At 38.4% G+C, this 14,559-nt stretch overlaps 1 protein-coding gene across 3 annotated transcripts in view; it reads left to right on the plus strand.

The window, feature by feature from the left end:
* The window catches only part of ZDHHC20 (zinc finger DHHC-type palmitoyltransferase 20), a 51,622-nt gene that overhangs the window by 24,172 nt on the left and 12,891 nt on the right, over nt 1–14,559 (plus strand). For 2 of the 3 annotated variants that reach the window (XM_066989770.1, XM_066989769.1), the window contains exons 2-7: nt 1,666–1,692; nt 5,571–5,665; nt 8,936–9,056; nt 10,379–10,448; nt 11,596–11,628; nt 12,449–12,569. In XM_066989770.1, coding sequence (XP_066845871.1) covers nt 1,666–1,692; nt 5,571–5,665; nt 8,936–9,056; nt 10,379–10,448; nt 11,596–11,628; nt 12,449–12,569 — 467 coding nt within the window. The remainder of the gene's footprint in view (nt 1–1,665; nt 1,693–5,570; nt 5,666–8,935; nt 9,057–10,378; nt 10,449–11,595; nt 11,629–12,448; nt 12,570–14,559) is intronic. The other variant, XM_066989771.1, reaches the window with a different exon arrangement.

Here is a 14,559-nt window from a genome sequence, read left to right on the forward strand (position 1 = left end):
AAGGCTGAGAGACCTGGGTCTGTTCAGCCTGGAGAAGAGAAGACTGAGAGGGGATCTTGTCAATGTGTATAAATACCTGAGGTGTGGGAGACAGAGGGATTTGGCCAACCTCTTCTCAGTGGTTTGTGGGGATAGGACAAGGGGCAATGGCCACAAAATAGAGCACAGGAAGTTCAGCACCAACATGCGAAAGAACTTCTTCATGGTGAGGGTGACAGCACTGGAACGGGCTGCCTAGGGAGGTTGTGGAGTCTCCCTCTCTGGAGATATTCAAGGCCTGTCTGGACGCCTACCTGGGCAGCCTGCTCTAAGGAGCCTGCTTTGGCAGGGGGGTTGAACCCAATGATCTTTCGAGGTCCCTTCCAAACACTTCAATTCTGTGAAATTTGGCTCAGTTTAGTTTTGTACTTAGTTTTTTGTTTGGATTATGTCCCTGTTCTAGACAGAAACACAGGAGGAGGCTGTGCAAGTATGCACATCTAATATGCACTAACTAATGTGAAATTTGCTTTTCTTTAGGGTTAACCTCCTTTAGCTTGAAGCTAGAGGCTTCTGTGGACAGACAGGGTGCTGAACGTGTATTTTAAGGAGAGAGGAAAAAAATCAAAATCTGAACAAAAAGGGTTCGTCTGTACATCAAGGTATCACCTCATTACGTCTCTGCGTGCTATAAAGAGGCACGGTTGTGTAATAGGGTTGCAGACCCCTTTGCTATAGATATCTACAGCTAAGTGAGGCACATGCTACCTCTGTGACCAAAGTAGCTCTGTGGAACGAAGCCTGTAACGCGTACTGAAGCCCTGCGGATTTAGTTCTCTACTGCGCATCGGGGAAAAGCTCCTTTGAGCTGACATGCAGACCGGTGACTGGACAAACGTCAGTGCTGAGAGAGAGGAGACGATGCGGAGTGAGGTGAATGGCAGTAAGCAGGGCACACTCTGTTGACCTTTTGCTCATGTTGATGGCCAGAAACTTAAATTTGCTGTATCGGGTGAAGAGCCAGGAAAAGATCCTTTCCTCCCTGACTTTCAGGAATTCAGTGTCTAGGGAAGAGACCCGGCAAGGAGAGTGGTATGAACAAAGTGACCCAGCAAGTACAGCTGCTCTCTGGTCAGTGTCTTGCCTAAGTGATGAATGAACTCGAAAGGTTTCAGAGAAGCCTGAGAGCAAGAGGATGTACCAGTCAGAGAGCATGCAAGATAGATTTGAGCAGAAGAATTTGGTGTTGGGATAAAACGAGATGAAGGTGCAGAAGAGGAGGAAGTGGGGAGATTTCAACTGTCTCAAGAATCTGGGTTGGGGGGGGGGGGGGAATACCACAGGTTGACCTGGATGTTGATGTGCTCCAGAAAATGTGCTGGGTGCATATCTGAAGGGCAACATGTATAAATTATGATCTAACTAATGGCTGTGGAAAGGAGTGTGCTCCTCCTCTGCTGGTTAGAGCAGAGAACTGGATCTCTTCAGCCCTTCCGCTGACTCACCAAGTCTCAGTGGCTGACAGGAGGAATACTAAGTCCTGTTTTACCCTGAGTTGGGCAGGGAGGCTTTATTAACACCTGATACATGATTTGGAACAAGTCAGCTATCTCGTGTCTCACTTTTAACCACATTTTTGATTCAATACAGATTTACTTACCATATATCTTTTTTTTTCTCTTCCAGTTACTATTTCTTCAACTGCAGAAAAAGGTAACAATTATTATTTATTAATATAAATAGTTTTGTTGCACTCAAGTCTTAAGGGACATAGAATTTAAATGTATTTCTTTATATGTAAGCTCTCTGTAGTAAGTAGATCATTGCTAAGAAACAAGTTAAATATTGTGAGGTTGAGTATGCTGAGCTCATAGTACCGCTTGGGATGAAGACAAGACCCGTGAGTAAAGTAACTATGATATAGGTTTGCAAATATTTTTTAAATGGGTACCTTCTGAGAACAGAAGAGAGAAGGAACTGCAGCAGTCCGTTTTCTGTTTCATCCTGAAGGAACGATGAATATTCATCTTACTATCCTCCTTGCAACTTCTGCCCAGCAAGATTTTTGGAAGAGGAGGGATTGTTGTACTCTTTGCTGTTTTCCAAACAGCTTACCAGATTCCTCAGAGCCCCATTCCTCAGGACTGCTTAGAACTGTGCAAAAACCACAGCCATTTCAAAGGTGACTGCACATTGTAATTTTAAATTTCCAGGTTAAGCAGTTAAGGCCTTGTTTTTACAAACTTTCCTTAAGCCTTATTACTGTCTTTGGCAAGTATACGTCACAGTGGGTAGTATTTATAGAGCTTCAAACTCACCAAAGAAATTCCAGCATGCTTGCTGCTTTTAATTGTGAACAAAAACTAGGCTAGAGGATCATTCAATTTCAGAAGTTCAAAATGCTGTTTTTTTATAAGACTTTAGGCTTTTTTCCCCGTAGAACCACAAACTCTAGGGATATTTGGAAGTTCATTTCAGCTTAAGCGGGAACGTGAGAGTGGTTATCATGATTTTAAGGTAAGCATGGACTGGCAGTTTCATCATCCACTGAAGGCTGTCTTCAGGGTGTGAGACCGCTGGTAAGAGGCTTTCATCTCTTAAATATCTTTGCAAAAGAGCACAGAACTTGGAGGTAACCCACCGGTTTACTTCCTGGTGGGGAGCATCCAGGAGAAAACTGTAAAAAGAAGGAAACTTGATAGAGTCTGTCCTCTTTCATCTTTTAAAGAGGTGAAAGAGTGGGAAAACCTCCAAAGTAAACGGTAAGCTGTTCAAGACGGAAGCTGTGTCTTAGCCTGGGCTTTCACATCGCAATGCACAGCTGGGCTTCATGAAGACATCCCAAAATTCTGCAGGTTGCTGCTGTGCTTTTACTGTCTGGTTTTACTAGAAGTAAAGTTTTGCTTTCTAGTTCCTTTCAGAAAGGCAAGATTCATGTCTGTGTTAAAGAAGGCTGGCAGAGCAGTGATGGTGGTGTAGTGTAGCCGTATCTTTGGCTTTAATTCAAATGCAGTGCCTGCCGGATCGAAGCAGGCTCTCTTAAATCTACCAGAGAAGACAAATGCTTGATTAATTAATGAGTACAGTAACTTTGAAAGCTGCCTGTTAGGCTTTTTTCACTTGCACACCTTTTGCACTTGAAGTTCTATGACATGTCACAGGCACCCTGCATGCATGTATTTCTTCACAGTGGAGGCTGATCTTAAAATGAAAGGTGAAGTTGTTTTTTCATTTAAAAGTTCCAAGTTTCATAAAGTTCTTACAAACTAACTTCCAATAGCCAGGAAATACCACCTGGAGAGTCAAATGGCCAAAGCACTGGTAAATGTTGCAATGTAAATAAATAATATGTATACTAGCAAATATATTTTGCACCATTTTTCATTGTGCTCTGTTCAAATTCTTTTACTGCAGGTTTTTAATTACAACCTGTAATTCAATTGCTGATGATTTCTTCATCCCATTAAGGCTAACTGTTTCCGTGTCTTTGTATTTTCATATTCTTGCATAGATTTTTATCCATTAGGATAGTAGAATAGTCAGCTCTCAACCTCTCCACAGTATAATTTGGTTTTGTTGAGTATTATTAGCTCTGTAATCCTACTCTGTCCTTAAAGCGGTGTTAAGAATGATGCAGGAAAAATTGTGAGGCGTAAATCTGAGGAAGGCTTAGCATGCTTCAGGAGGATGCTAAGAGCATATCTTATGACATCATCCTCCCGAGGGCATAACTTAGGGTCTAATGTGCATCAGTGCCTTTAAAGTGAAGTCACTTCGCTTGGTCACAGCATGGCACCAGGAATCCTGGACGCCCTAGCTTAGCTGGGACTTCCTCACGACTCAAGAACAGCAGATGTTGGGGTTTGAGGTATTTGATGTTTTTTTCATGTCTTCAAATTACAAGAACATAACTGAATAGGAATGAAGCCAGCTTATATTTATATTTGAAACTGCTGTGAGATGCTGTAGGGAGTACTGTCCAGAGTGGTACTGGTACCCAAAAGGGATTGGATTCTGGGGGTGAGTTTTATGGACAGAATTTAACTGATTACTGTGTAACTGAGTTTTGCCATGCCCTTCCCTCCACTATATCTTGTTTTCTCTTTCCTCCTATTCTACCCCTCTCACCATTTTTGCCCCCAAAGCTTTGATTTATGCAGCTGTTTCCACGAAGATTTTAGGTCTTTCTCCTCTTTTGCAGATTTCTCACTTTTTAATTGCTTAACCGTGTTATGTTTGAATGTGTGTAGTATGTTTTTAATAGAACACAGTTTCTAATTATGTAGCGCCTAGCATAGTGAAACATAGGTTCTTTCCTATCAGAAATAGGATTCAAGTGACAATTTTAGGATGGTTTTAGAAAAAGGCTTTGCTTCTTGCTTCCACAGTTGAAAATTTGCCAGATCTATGAAGCTGAAGGAGTCAGAGGCAAAGAGAAAAAGCAGAATTCTTTGAAGGAAGCTCAAGTTTGATTTGTTTGTGTGGTTGGTTGGTTTTGTTCTTTTCACTGTAGTGAATAGTAAAAATCCTGAAAGATGATAAATTAAGACTATGCCTGCTGTGACTGGGTACCTGTTGTTTGTTGTTTTTTTTTTTGAACTGCTGAAAGGTCCTTAAGTGTAGGGTCTGTTCTGCAATCTATGAAGTATGTAATATGGCTTCTTAAAGAACTCTGTATCTGCATAGGACAGTAGGTCAGGTTTCCTTCTTATTGCAACTAAAGAAATGAAGATAATGTAAATATTTGGCATGACATTTTCTAAGACTTGCTGATCTGGCGTTACTGATCCTTTTCCTCTTTACAAGTGGTAAAAGAAACCGTTAGAGGAAACAAGATTGGAAGAAGCTTCCTTGGTCATAAGGTCTGAGCCTTTGGTATTTAAGGCAACTATATCACATACACCCATTCATAGATTGATGGGACTCCATAGTACTTGTTATTGCCATGGTGGCTGTAGTAGCAGGACTCTTCCAAGTTATGTTCCTCTGAAGATTTGATATAAGATTTCCAAACAGTTTTAACTCGTAGCAAAGTCTCATCTTGGAGTTTAGTCCTCTCTCTTCTTGGTTTGGGGTTTTCACTCCTATTGAAAACCAGTACATTCTACAATGGCACAGTACTATGCTGTTTCTATTAGAAGTACATCTCTTGATGCATACTAAAAAATTAAATTGATCTCTGTAGGCCAGTTATCACATAATCTAGAGTAGAATTGTAGCATCTTTATCTAAACAGGTTAATCACTTACATGCCTTAGGGGAAACTGTATTCACTTCTGGTTTTTTGTGTTTTGTTTTTTTCCCTTCAAAATCTGCTGTAGAATCTTACATAAAAACATATTATTTCCTTGATGAATAGCAACTATGACATTTAGTGATTTGTTGGTGGTGTTATGGAGGCTTTTTGTGTTCTTTTTTTTTTTTTTTCAAGTGGGCACTGCCAGAGTGCTAAATTTACCCAGGCAAAAGGTTTAATATAACTTATCAGCTGATTCATAATGTCATAGTCTAGCCCTCATCAAAAATCAGGGGTTTTATCTCTTGCTCTCTTCAGCTATATTCACCAAATTTTTATTTGTATTTTATTGCAGTTGTGTACCTTGTGGTTTTTCATCTGTCATTTGTCATGTTTGTATGGTCGTATTGGAAGACAATTTTCACATCTCCTGCATCCCCCTCCAATGAGGTAAATCTGACGTTAGAAAAATGTCAATGCTTTTTTATAAATAGATGAACTGTTTTCAGTGATGAAACTTGTTTGCAGTAATGCATGATTCACCTTTCCCTTCTCATTATCTAAAATAGAACAGCTTGACAGCATATCATGAATGCAAATCATCAGATTACTCCTAAAATACTGCATGCTTTGTATAATGGCATTTCCTTATATTAAATGTGTTTAATTCATCTCAAGCTTGACAGTCACATATATGTGCAAAAGTAGTAAGACAAAAAAGTAAATTTGGGGATACAGTGCTTTGCTAGAATGTAGTTTGTTTGACTTCTGACATTTTTAAAATCAATACCTCCAATGACTGCATTTTTGTATTTTTTATAGTTTTGACCTTCAAGTAGGAAAACGTAGTAATAAGGCTGAAATGAATTACCTTGCTTTCTACTTTCCCTCAGGCATGTATATGTAGGGATGAGATGGTGGCACCAAATTTGAAATACTTCCCTTGGTTTTAAAAAGCTTTTAAACTGGATAAACTGTTTGAGACTTTGTTTGCACTGTGGGAGTTGCATTTTTATTCTATTTTTGGCAAGACTGACTTTCATTGCTTATGTCAGTTTTAAACATTTTTGTAAAGAGTTAAAACTATGCTTCTATGGAAAAGCAAACACTGCTCTGTAGTGCATAATTGTCTTAGATATTCTGCAGCTTTCTAAGATACAAAGTGAAAAAAGCTAAAGACTATTCTGCATTTTAGTTAAGTGAAAAGAGTAGTACTGAATAGTTAAGCCTACAAATGCAAAGGAGAAAAAAGTCAAGGACATTTCATCCTGAAATGTCTTCAGGGTGGTATGATTTGTCTTTGTTTAGGATGGTTCCGTAGGCAAATGATAATGTTAAGCAGGTTAGCTGGTTACGATGTGGTTGCAACTGTAGTTTTTGTAAGATATGTGAACTTGGGCTGCTCCTAAAGCAGTCTAATAACTTTCACTGTCTGCTTGGGTTCTTCAGTAGTAGAAAACAATTTCTGACAGTACTTACCCTGTAGTTGCAGTAATGTTGTAGCAAGCTTTTGATATTTGTTGACTGAAAGGGATGGTTTCAGCATATGGCACGTAAGGAATGTTTCCTATATTAAGTGTGGGTATAGATTCAATACAATTCTTTCATAGGGGAAAAAAAAGCTACTCAGGGAACATTCTCTCTCTCTCTCTGTGGGGAAGTCCCTTCTGTTCATGTATCAGTGAGTAATTTTTGCAGTTTTTTTTTAATTTAAAACCAGACTTCAGAATCTCCTCATTGTATGAAAGTGTAAATGTATATATTTTTAGTCATTGAAGTTAGGCATTCTTGTGAAACAAATAGCATCCTGTGATCACACTATTGAACTAAAAAAAGATCCTGCAGCTGCTGTTGTTCTAGTGTAATCCCTGTACGTTTGTCATAAGAAAGAACAATCAACATTATTAGATCCAGAAGGAGGAAGGAAACAAAGGGACTCATTCTGTTTTCGGTAAGAACTAGTGGAACCTCATTGGAAATTCTGTTAGCTGTGTGGTAATAGACAACTTTTGATGTCTTTCAACATACATATCCTGCCATTGTCTAGCAAATCTGTGGTTTCATGTCCCTTTTAATTTCTGAAATTAGAACAGAAATAATTACTTCAGAAAACCAAAATCCTTATTCAGTTTTTTTTTGAGAGTTTATTATTATGCTACTTGGAAAAAATCAAAAAGTTTTAAATTTTGTATTTTAGTTCCCTTCCTGTACATCAATGACTTACCATAGAAGTGTCATCTAGAAGTAGCGTTTTGTATATGCAACCTCTGCTTGATTGCAGGTCATGGAGACAGCCATTCGCTACCCTAGCAGACTCTTAAAGAAAAGGGCAATAGGGAGTAAGGCATGATGCTTCAGATCTGTCTTAAGTTTTTGATGTGAGCATCTCCAGTTTTTGTATTTCAGTAAATACCTAGGCTTTTAGCTTAGAGACAGATTTTAAAAAAAAAAAAAAAAGAGGTCAAACTCTTGATGATGACTAAGTATTAAACTTCATTTTCATTCTTTGCAAAGATTGATACTAATTTCTGATTATTTAAAAGGAAACAATGCTTCATGTTTCACCCTTTAATGATGGGTAGACTCAATAACTGGAATGCTACCATATGTAACAGGTGACAATTAGATTCTGTGGGATATGGGGCAATTTATTTGCATTCTAGATTGGGAAATAACACTGAGAAATTACAGCAACGTCTTACTGCTTCCTCCTTTTCTGTAAGTCGAGTCTTCACTGTTGCTTGCCAACCGACTCAAATCCAAAAGAGGAAAAAGAACATGATGAGATGAAAATCCATGTGAACTAGTCATATACATATTCTTGGTAGGAAAATATGTTCATGTTAAGCCACACTAAGCCAATTTTTGTTCCAGCTGCACACACAGCATTTTCCACTCACTGCTATGAATACTTTGTCTATGTGTGCTCATAAAAAGGGTTCTTGTAGTCCTTGTGGGAAGCTCAGAGTTTAAAAGTGCTTCAGAATAGAAAATACCAGAGGAAATTGTGAGTTCAGCCCCCACTCCACAGGGACTCGTCAGCACACTGGGTTTTGTGGGGCTTAATGGTAAAGCTGTAATTTCGGTGGATACCAAAGTGTTTTGCAAGTGAGTAGAAGCTCTCCAGGTTATACTGGTAAAGCCTTACATTTTAGTAAGGCTTCAACAGGAATGGTCCTCATACTACACCAAGGTTTCTAACTCTGAAGCTGTACAAGCTTTGTTGAAGTTGCTTCCAATGCAGGTTAGGGATTTTGAAACCAGTGCTGACTACTCCCAAGTAAAAATTCCATTTAAACTCTCTCAAATTCTCTGAGGAAGCAATGAAAAGTTCCTTGTCGCCACCCCGAACTCCACACACACCCTCTTCACTATTTTCTCTGGCTTATGCCCCTCTCTAAGTCAGAAAGTGGGATGAAAGAACTTTACTCTCATCAAGAGTTAAGTTCCACCTTCTTAAAACTCCCCTGAGCTTATGGCTTCCTTTGTGTCGAAGGGAAAATGAAGCAGATAATGGAACGGAGACAAAGGTGATTCTCTTTAAAATATGCTCAGGACCATCATGTAGTTTTGAGGGTCTCCTGTAGCATTCAGCAGGAAGGAGGAGGTCAGGGGTCACCCAGAGACAGGATTAAGATAAGTAAGGTTCTCCTTGGAACTTGAGTAGGACACAAAGTAGTAATTGTTCTTATCCCTTCATTCTGTCTTTTTCCTTCCCAGTTCTGCTTGTCAAAAGCTGATAAAGAACAATATGAGAAGGAAGAGAGACCAGAATCCCAGCAGGAGATTTTGAGAAGAGCTGCTAAAGACTTGCCTATCTATACGACAACAGCATCACGAGGTGAGATACAAAGATAATTTTGTGATCCCGAAGCTGCTTAGTTTAATTTGGTGAGATTCATTTGATGTTAATGAATAATCTGTTAAGCATGTACTGCAAAGGCCATGACCTTGTGGTGGTTTTTTTTTTTTTTTTTCTTTTGTGTGTGTGTGTTTTTTTTTCCCACCATGAGAAACTCGAGTCCTTTGTCTGGGGATCTCTACATACAGCCAGTACATGGAATAACTTTTTCAAAAAAAAAAAAAAAATTCCTCTTCTTGTGAGCAAACAAATGACAACATTTATCTCTACTTCTGGCTACAAAAAGTAACCACTGAAAAGAACTACATCTGGAAATAGATGAAAATTAAACTTTACACTTAATTTTACAATCATTTATATCCCCCTTTAAACTACTTTTTCTGAGCTATATCAATTCTGTGGGAGGAGAAACTTCATAGTTAAAGCTAGAATTTAAGAAGGATCAAATGTTATTTCACTCCCATCTATAATTCAGTACAGAGCTTTAATATGTATAAACATTTTTATTTCAAGTTATATATGAATGATCTGTGAAACTGTTGTCTTATGCATATGTATATATTTTTTAAATATACCTGTTTCTCTTTCTTGAAACTAGGAATGTTGTATTTTTCTCCAAAAATATAAAATATTTAGGATAGTAGTCACCAAAGTCGACTGTGTCTTTTCAAACAAAGTCTATGGATACCTGGCTTTTTTTGAATACAAACCTCCCTCTGAGGGAATCCCAGTCCCTGGAGTGGTCTGGGAAGCTCTTGCCAGCTCTTAGCAGTTCTGCTCAGCTGTAGGTGTTGGCTTTCCTCCTCCTTTCAAACTGACTGTACTGGTGTCTTGTTTCCATTGAGAAGAGCTTGAAGACTTATTTAAAAATAACTTGGAAAAATGAGGAAGAGCTAATTTGCTGAACAGTCTGCTAGATCTCTGTTTGCTGAAGAGGATAGAGAAGGCTAATGTTGAAAGTTGGCTTACTGAAAAATTGTAGTTTCACAATGGGATGCCTAGGTACTCTCTCCAGAGGTGAAAGAAAACAAAAGATAGGTCATTGCCAGAGGGTGAAGGACAGGAAAACTGAGCGGGTAACGAGTAAATGGAAATGGACTCCATATAGCAGTAATTGACAAGAGTTTTAAATACTTCTATATGTTTCTTTAAAAAACTCAAACATATATATTGTATGAGTAGGTCTGTGAAAACAGGTGTGATTGGGAGGGAGCTCTCTAAGATTCAGTTTGTATTAAGAGGGAAAGTCTTTGTAAAATTCACCGAGTTCTTACAACTTGACCCTTGCCACTTGAATGCAGCCATCAGATACTGTGATCGATGCCAGCTAATCAAACCTGACCGCTGCCACCACTGTTCTGCGTGTGACATGTAAGTTACTGCATCTGAAATGATGGAGTTTCTCTTTCCTTCTACTATCACTTCAGTGTGTTCATTTCATCGGTGTGTCAACCCCTGCATAACAGCAGATTTTACAATTTGTTCCCTTCTCAGACCCTTCATACCATGATTTCAAGAAAGCAAAGTTCCTCCCATTAGTGCATTATTATTGTTGCAGCCCTGTAGACCAAAATGGCAGAACTTTCTAGGAAACCTGCAATCTGCTTATAGCTTTATAAAGCAGTGCTTATGTAAAAATAAATAAATTCGCATTGAAAGCAAAGAAAGGCAAGTCTGAGATACCAGCATGTGGTTATTATAGAGCTCTTCTATTTTATCTTGCTTCTGCAGCTTTGAAACAGATGTGTGCTACTAATACTGCTTTATCTCAAAGAGTGACAGTGGAATTGCATGTCTTTGCTGTTTAAAAGACACCACTGTTGTTCCCTAACCTCGTTCTGAGTCATCAGAGAAGTCTGTAAGGGCGCTGAAGCTGTGAGTGAGACTTTGTATGTCTGAGCTTGAGGAAATCTACTTAACTAAAGAACCTAATGCACATCTTTTGGCTAAAATCAAATTCATTAGCAAATGAATGTCTGTCTGAAATGTCTAGCATCCGACTTTTTACAAAAACTGGATGAAAATGGCCTATGAACTATTCAATTTACCCCTGTGCTGTTTTTTCCCCTCAATTACCATAAACAAACGAGCAAGGAACAGACAAAAAGGTAGCAAAAATATCCCTAAGGTAGACTTAGTTGAAATGAATGACCCACTGACATACCTTATCCACACAGCTGTGAAGGGTCCTTTGGATTTGTTTTCTTTCATTGCACACGTAAGACTAGTGTGGCTTAATGAACTATAAATAACATGGTTTGAGTGTTGCTCAGTAATGCTCCCCATGTTAATTTAAGAGGCTCTCTTCATAACTCTCTTGTATCTCACTTAGTCCTTTCGGTTGAAAGGATGGCTGCTGTAATGTGGAGACATAGCATGAATGAGAAGACCTGTAAAAAGTTTCAGTGAGGAAATTACAAATAAAAAAAAAAATTATAGAAGGTAAAAGCATACGTCTTAGAAAGCAAATACACTTTTTGCTTTAACTTGCTGGAAATATCCTCTGCTCTTTTTTCAGATGTGTACTAAAAATGGACCACCATTGTCCATGGTAAGTTCATTTTAAAAAAAAAAAAAGGCAGTATTATAATGATTAATTAGCTCCTTCATGCTGCTTCAGGAAATGAAACTTTGAAGTAAAATTTGATTTTCACAGAATTTCTTGAGTCTTTATTACATGAAAATAAATTTTGTTCATGTGTGTTGCAAGTTAGCATTGCAGGCCCAGCAGCCCAAACCATACAGTTTTTCCTCATACAGAGAAACCATGGAGTTAACAAGACCTATGAGAAATGGCATTTCATTTAGTTCGGTGGTGTTATCAACAGAAGAGGCGATAACCACTACATTGTGAAAATCAGTTCTTGGTTCTAGATGATGCATAACATCCCCTCAAATGGTTGCTCTTCTGCAGTTTGTGTTCACTGGTAGTCAGTAAAAATATTATCTGCTGTTGTTACAAAGATACTGCTATCAGTAGTTGACTTGAAAGTGTTTTTATAACAAAAGCGACATCCACTGAAATTGATGGAGAGATTTGTGTTATCTTCTGCAATCGCTGTCATTAGTTCCTAGTATGCGAGATGCTTCCTACAGAGACTGTTTGCATCTAATGCTTTGACAGCTCATGCCTTGTCCTGTAGAAATTCCTGGGAGGGAGCAAAATTTGTGGGAGGGGCCCAGCTAACTTGGCCTTCATTCAAAATGATGGCTTAAAATGCTTCTGAAACACTAGTGCCAAACTGTTTTGGACATACCACTGACATCATACACATTATGCTCTGCAAAAACAGCTGAGTGTACTGGGTTTTTTTTAATTATTATTATTTTGGTATATCATAGTAACCTCTTTCTCTTTCCCCTCCTTCTAGGGTGAATAATTGTGTGGGATTTTCTAACTACAAATTCTTCCTCCTGTTTTTAATGTATTCCTTACTGTACTGTTTGTTTGTTGCTGCTACAGTCTTGCAGTACTTCATAAAGTTCTGGACAGTAAGTTCTAAGGCTTTTTTGTGTTTGTTTGTTTAATCTTGCATGTGTTTATTGAAGGCTGCCTCAGCATGTTGTCACTCACCATTTACTCTGTTCCATAGTTCATTACCATTAACAGCATCGATCGAAGTGACTGAATCAGGAGAACCTTCCGAATATTAATTAAATTTATTGCACTGCCTAGGATGAATAATTGGGGGAAGAAGTTCCGATGAGGACACTGCGGTTTCTCTGCTCCATCAAAATCAAATGTCACAGCTCAGGTTTCTTTGAGAGTATTGGTTATAGATACGTAGATATAGAAAGACCTGGTTTTATCAAACAATTACGCGTGTGTATGCATGAGTGTATGTTTATATGTATACACACACACATACATCAAAATACCAACAGATGTGAAATACAAAATAATCTTGTGCCTTTGTGGTTACTCTGCTATTGGATAAGGCAGGTGAATTTTTTGGGAACTCACCAGTCTCTGTTTTGGAGTCCTTATGTAGGCATGTCTGAACTTCATACTAGTGGGTTTTATTGATCTGATATGGGTAGATATGGTGCTAAAGATATCCGTGTTCCTTGTAACCATTGTCAGTAATAATAGATAAAATAATAGATACATATACGTGTACCTTACTAGATTTAGTAGAATATATGTGAAAGGTAAACATCCTTGCATGTCAGCGTTATTGCTCCTATCACTTTTGTTGCAGTTATGTTCCAGGCTGAACAGAGCATCTTCTGATGTCATTTTCTTTCATCTCCGAAACCTTGTACTGTGCCTTCCAGTCTCTTGAGACGGAAGAGCTAGCATCAGAATTCTCTTAATCAGATTCCATTAACTAACATGGGAAAGAAAATCACTGTTAAGTGGAAAGCTTTCCATCACATGTTTATAAATAAACGACAGCACGTGTTTCTTAGACGCTACTTGCTGTAGCTGTGAAGAGCAGTAATTATCTATAGCAAAAGAAAGACTCTTTACTGGAGAAAAGTGCCATGTCAGGGTAACGGAAGCTTGATCATGTATTCAGAACAGCTGTACTTTGAGACAGATGTCATTAGACAGGTAAGATAAATGGTGCAAACACATTTGTTTGTGTTCATCTGAGCCTATGGGTCTGATCTGCCAAAGTACTATGTTTCTCTTAGTCTCTGAGCTCTGTGTAGCAACCCATCACTGGAGAGCAGTGTGTGGGAATTGAGCTTTTGGTATTGTGTGAGATGAAAGTCACAGGTGTATTTATCACTCAGAGCTGTGGCTTAACAGGTGTTGCAAATGAAATGATCTGATTCTGCTGTTCAGTCTTGCTTGACTGTAAATAGTTAAATTATTAATTTGTGAATGTGTCACTTCCAAACATCTGCCTGGCTGCTTTCCAGTGTTTTGTATGCAATTTCCAATGAAACTGTAGATGTGCTCTTACATATTTACCAGTCAGTGCGCTCTTACATATTTACCAGTCAGTGCTTGAGCAAGTAAAATGAATTTGCTTTGTCACCTCACTTCATAACTGTTACTGCAATGAAAGTCAGTAGGACATCTGACCACAATGAACATTTAATACCAACATTTGCAGCAAGCCTATTCCAAAGCCCATTGGACATGATACTGAAGTGGACTCTTCAGCAGAGGAAGTGAACTTAAGAGGGATATATTTTTAATGCTTTAGATGCTTAAAATGTTTTATGCAAGAATGGGCTACTTCTGAAATGTGACAACAGGAAATGTAGTTGTGTGCTTGCATTTGTTGCTTTCATTTCCCTGTTACTTCCAAGACAAAATTTGATGATACCATGATCTTATAATTAGAATAGATCTCTGACTGATTTTATTCACACTAAAACACTCGTTCCACAAAGCTAATATTCCTATGATTTTATAATAACTTGATTAAAGTGGAATTCCAGAAAGAGTTGGTGGCACCATCATCATGTGGACTTGCAAAATTTAATACGGCTCTAGTATGTAAGCGTTTAGATGGGTGCTGAT

Source organism: Anser cygnoides, chromosome 1 (assembly GCF_040182565.1).
Source record: "Anser cygnoides isolate HZ-2024a breed goose chromosome 1, Taihu_goose_T2T_genome, whole genome shotgun sequence".
NCBI classification, from domain to species: Eukaryota; Metazoa; Chordata; class Aves; order Anseriformes; family Anatidae; genus Anser; species Anser cygnoides.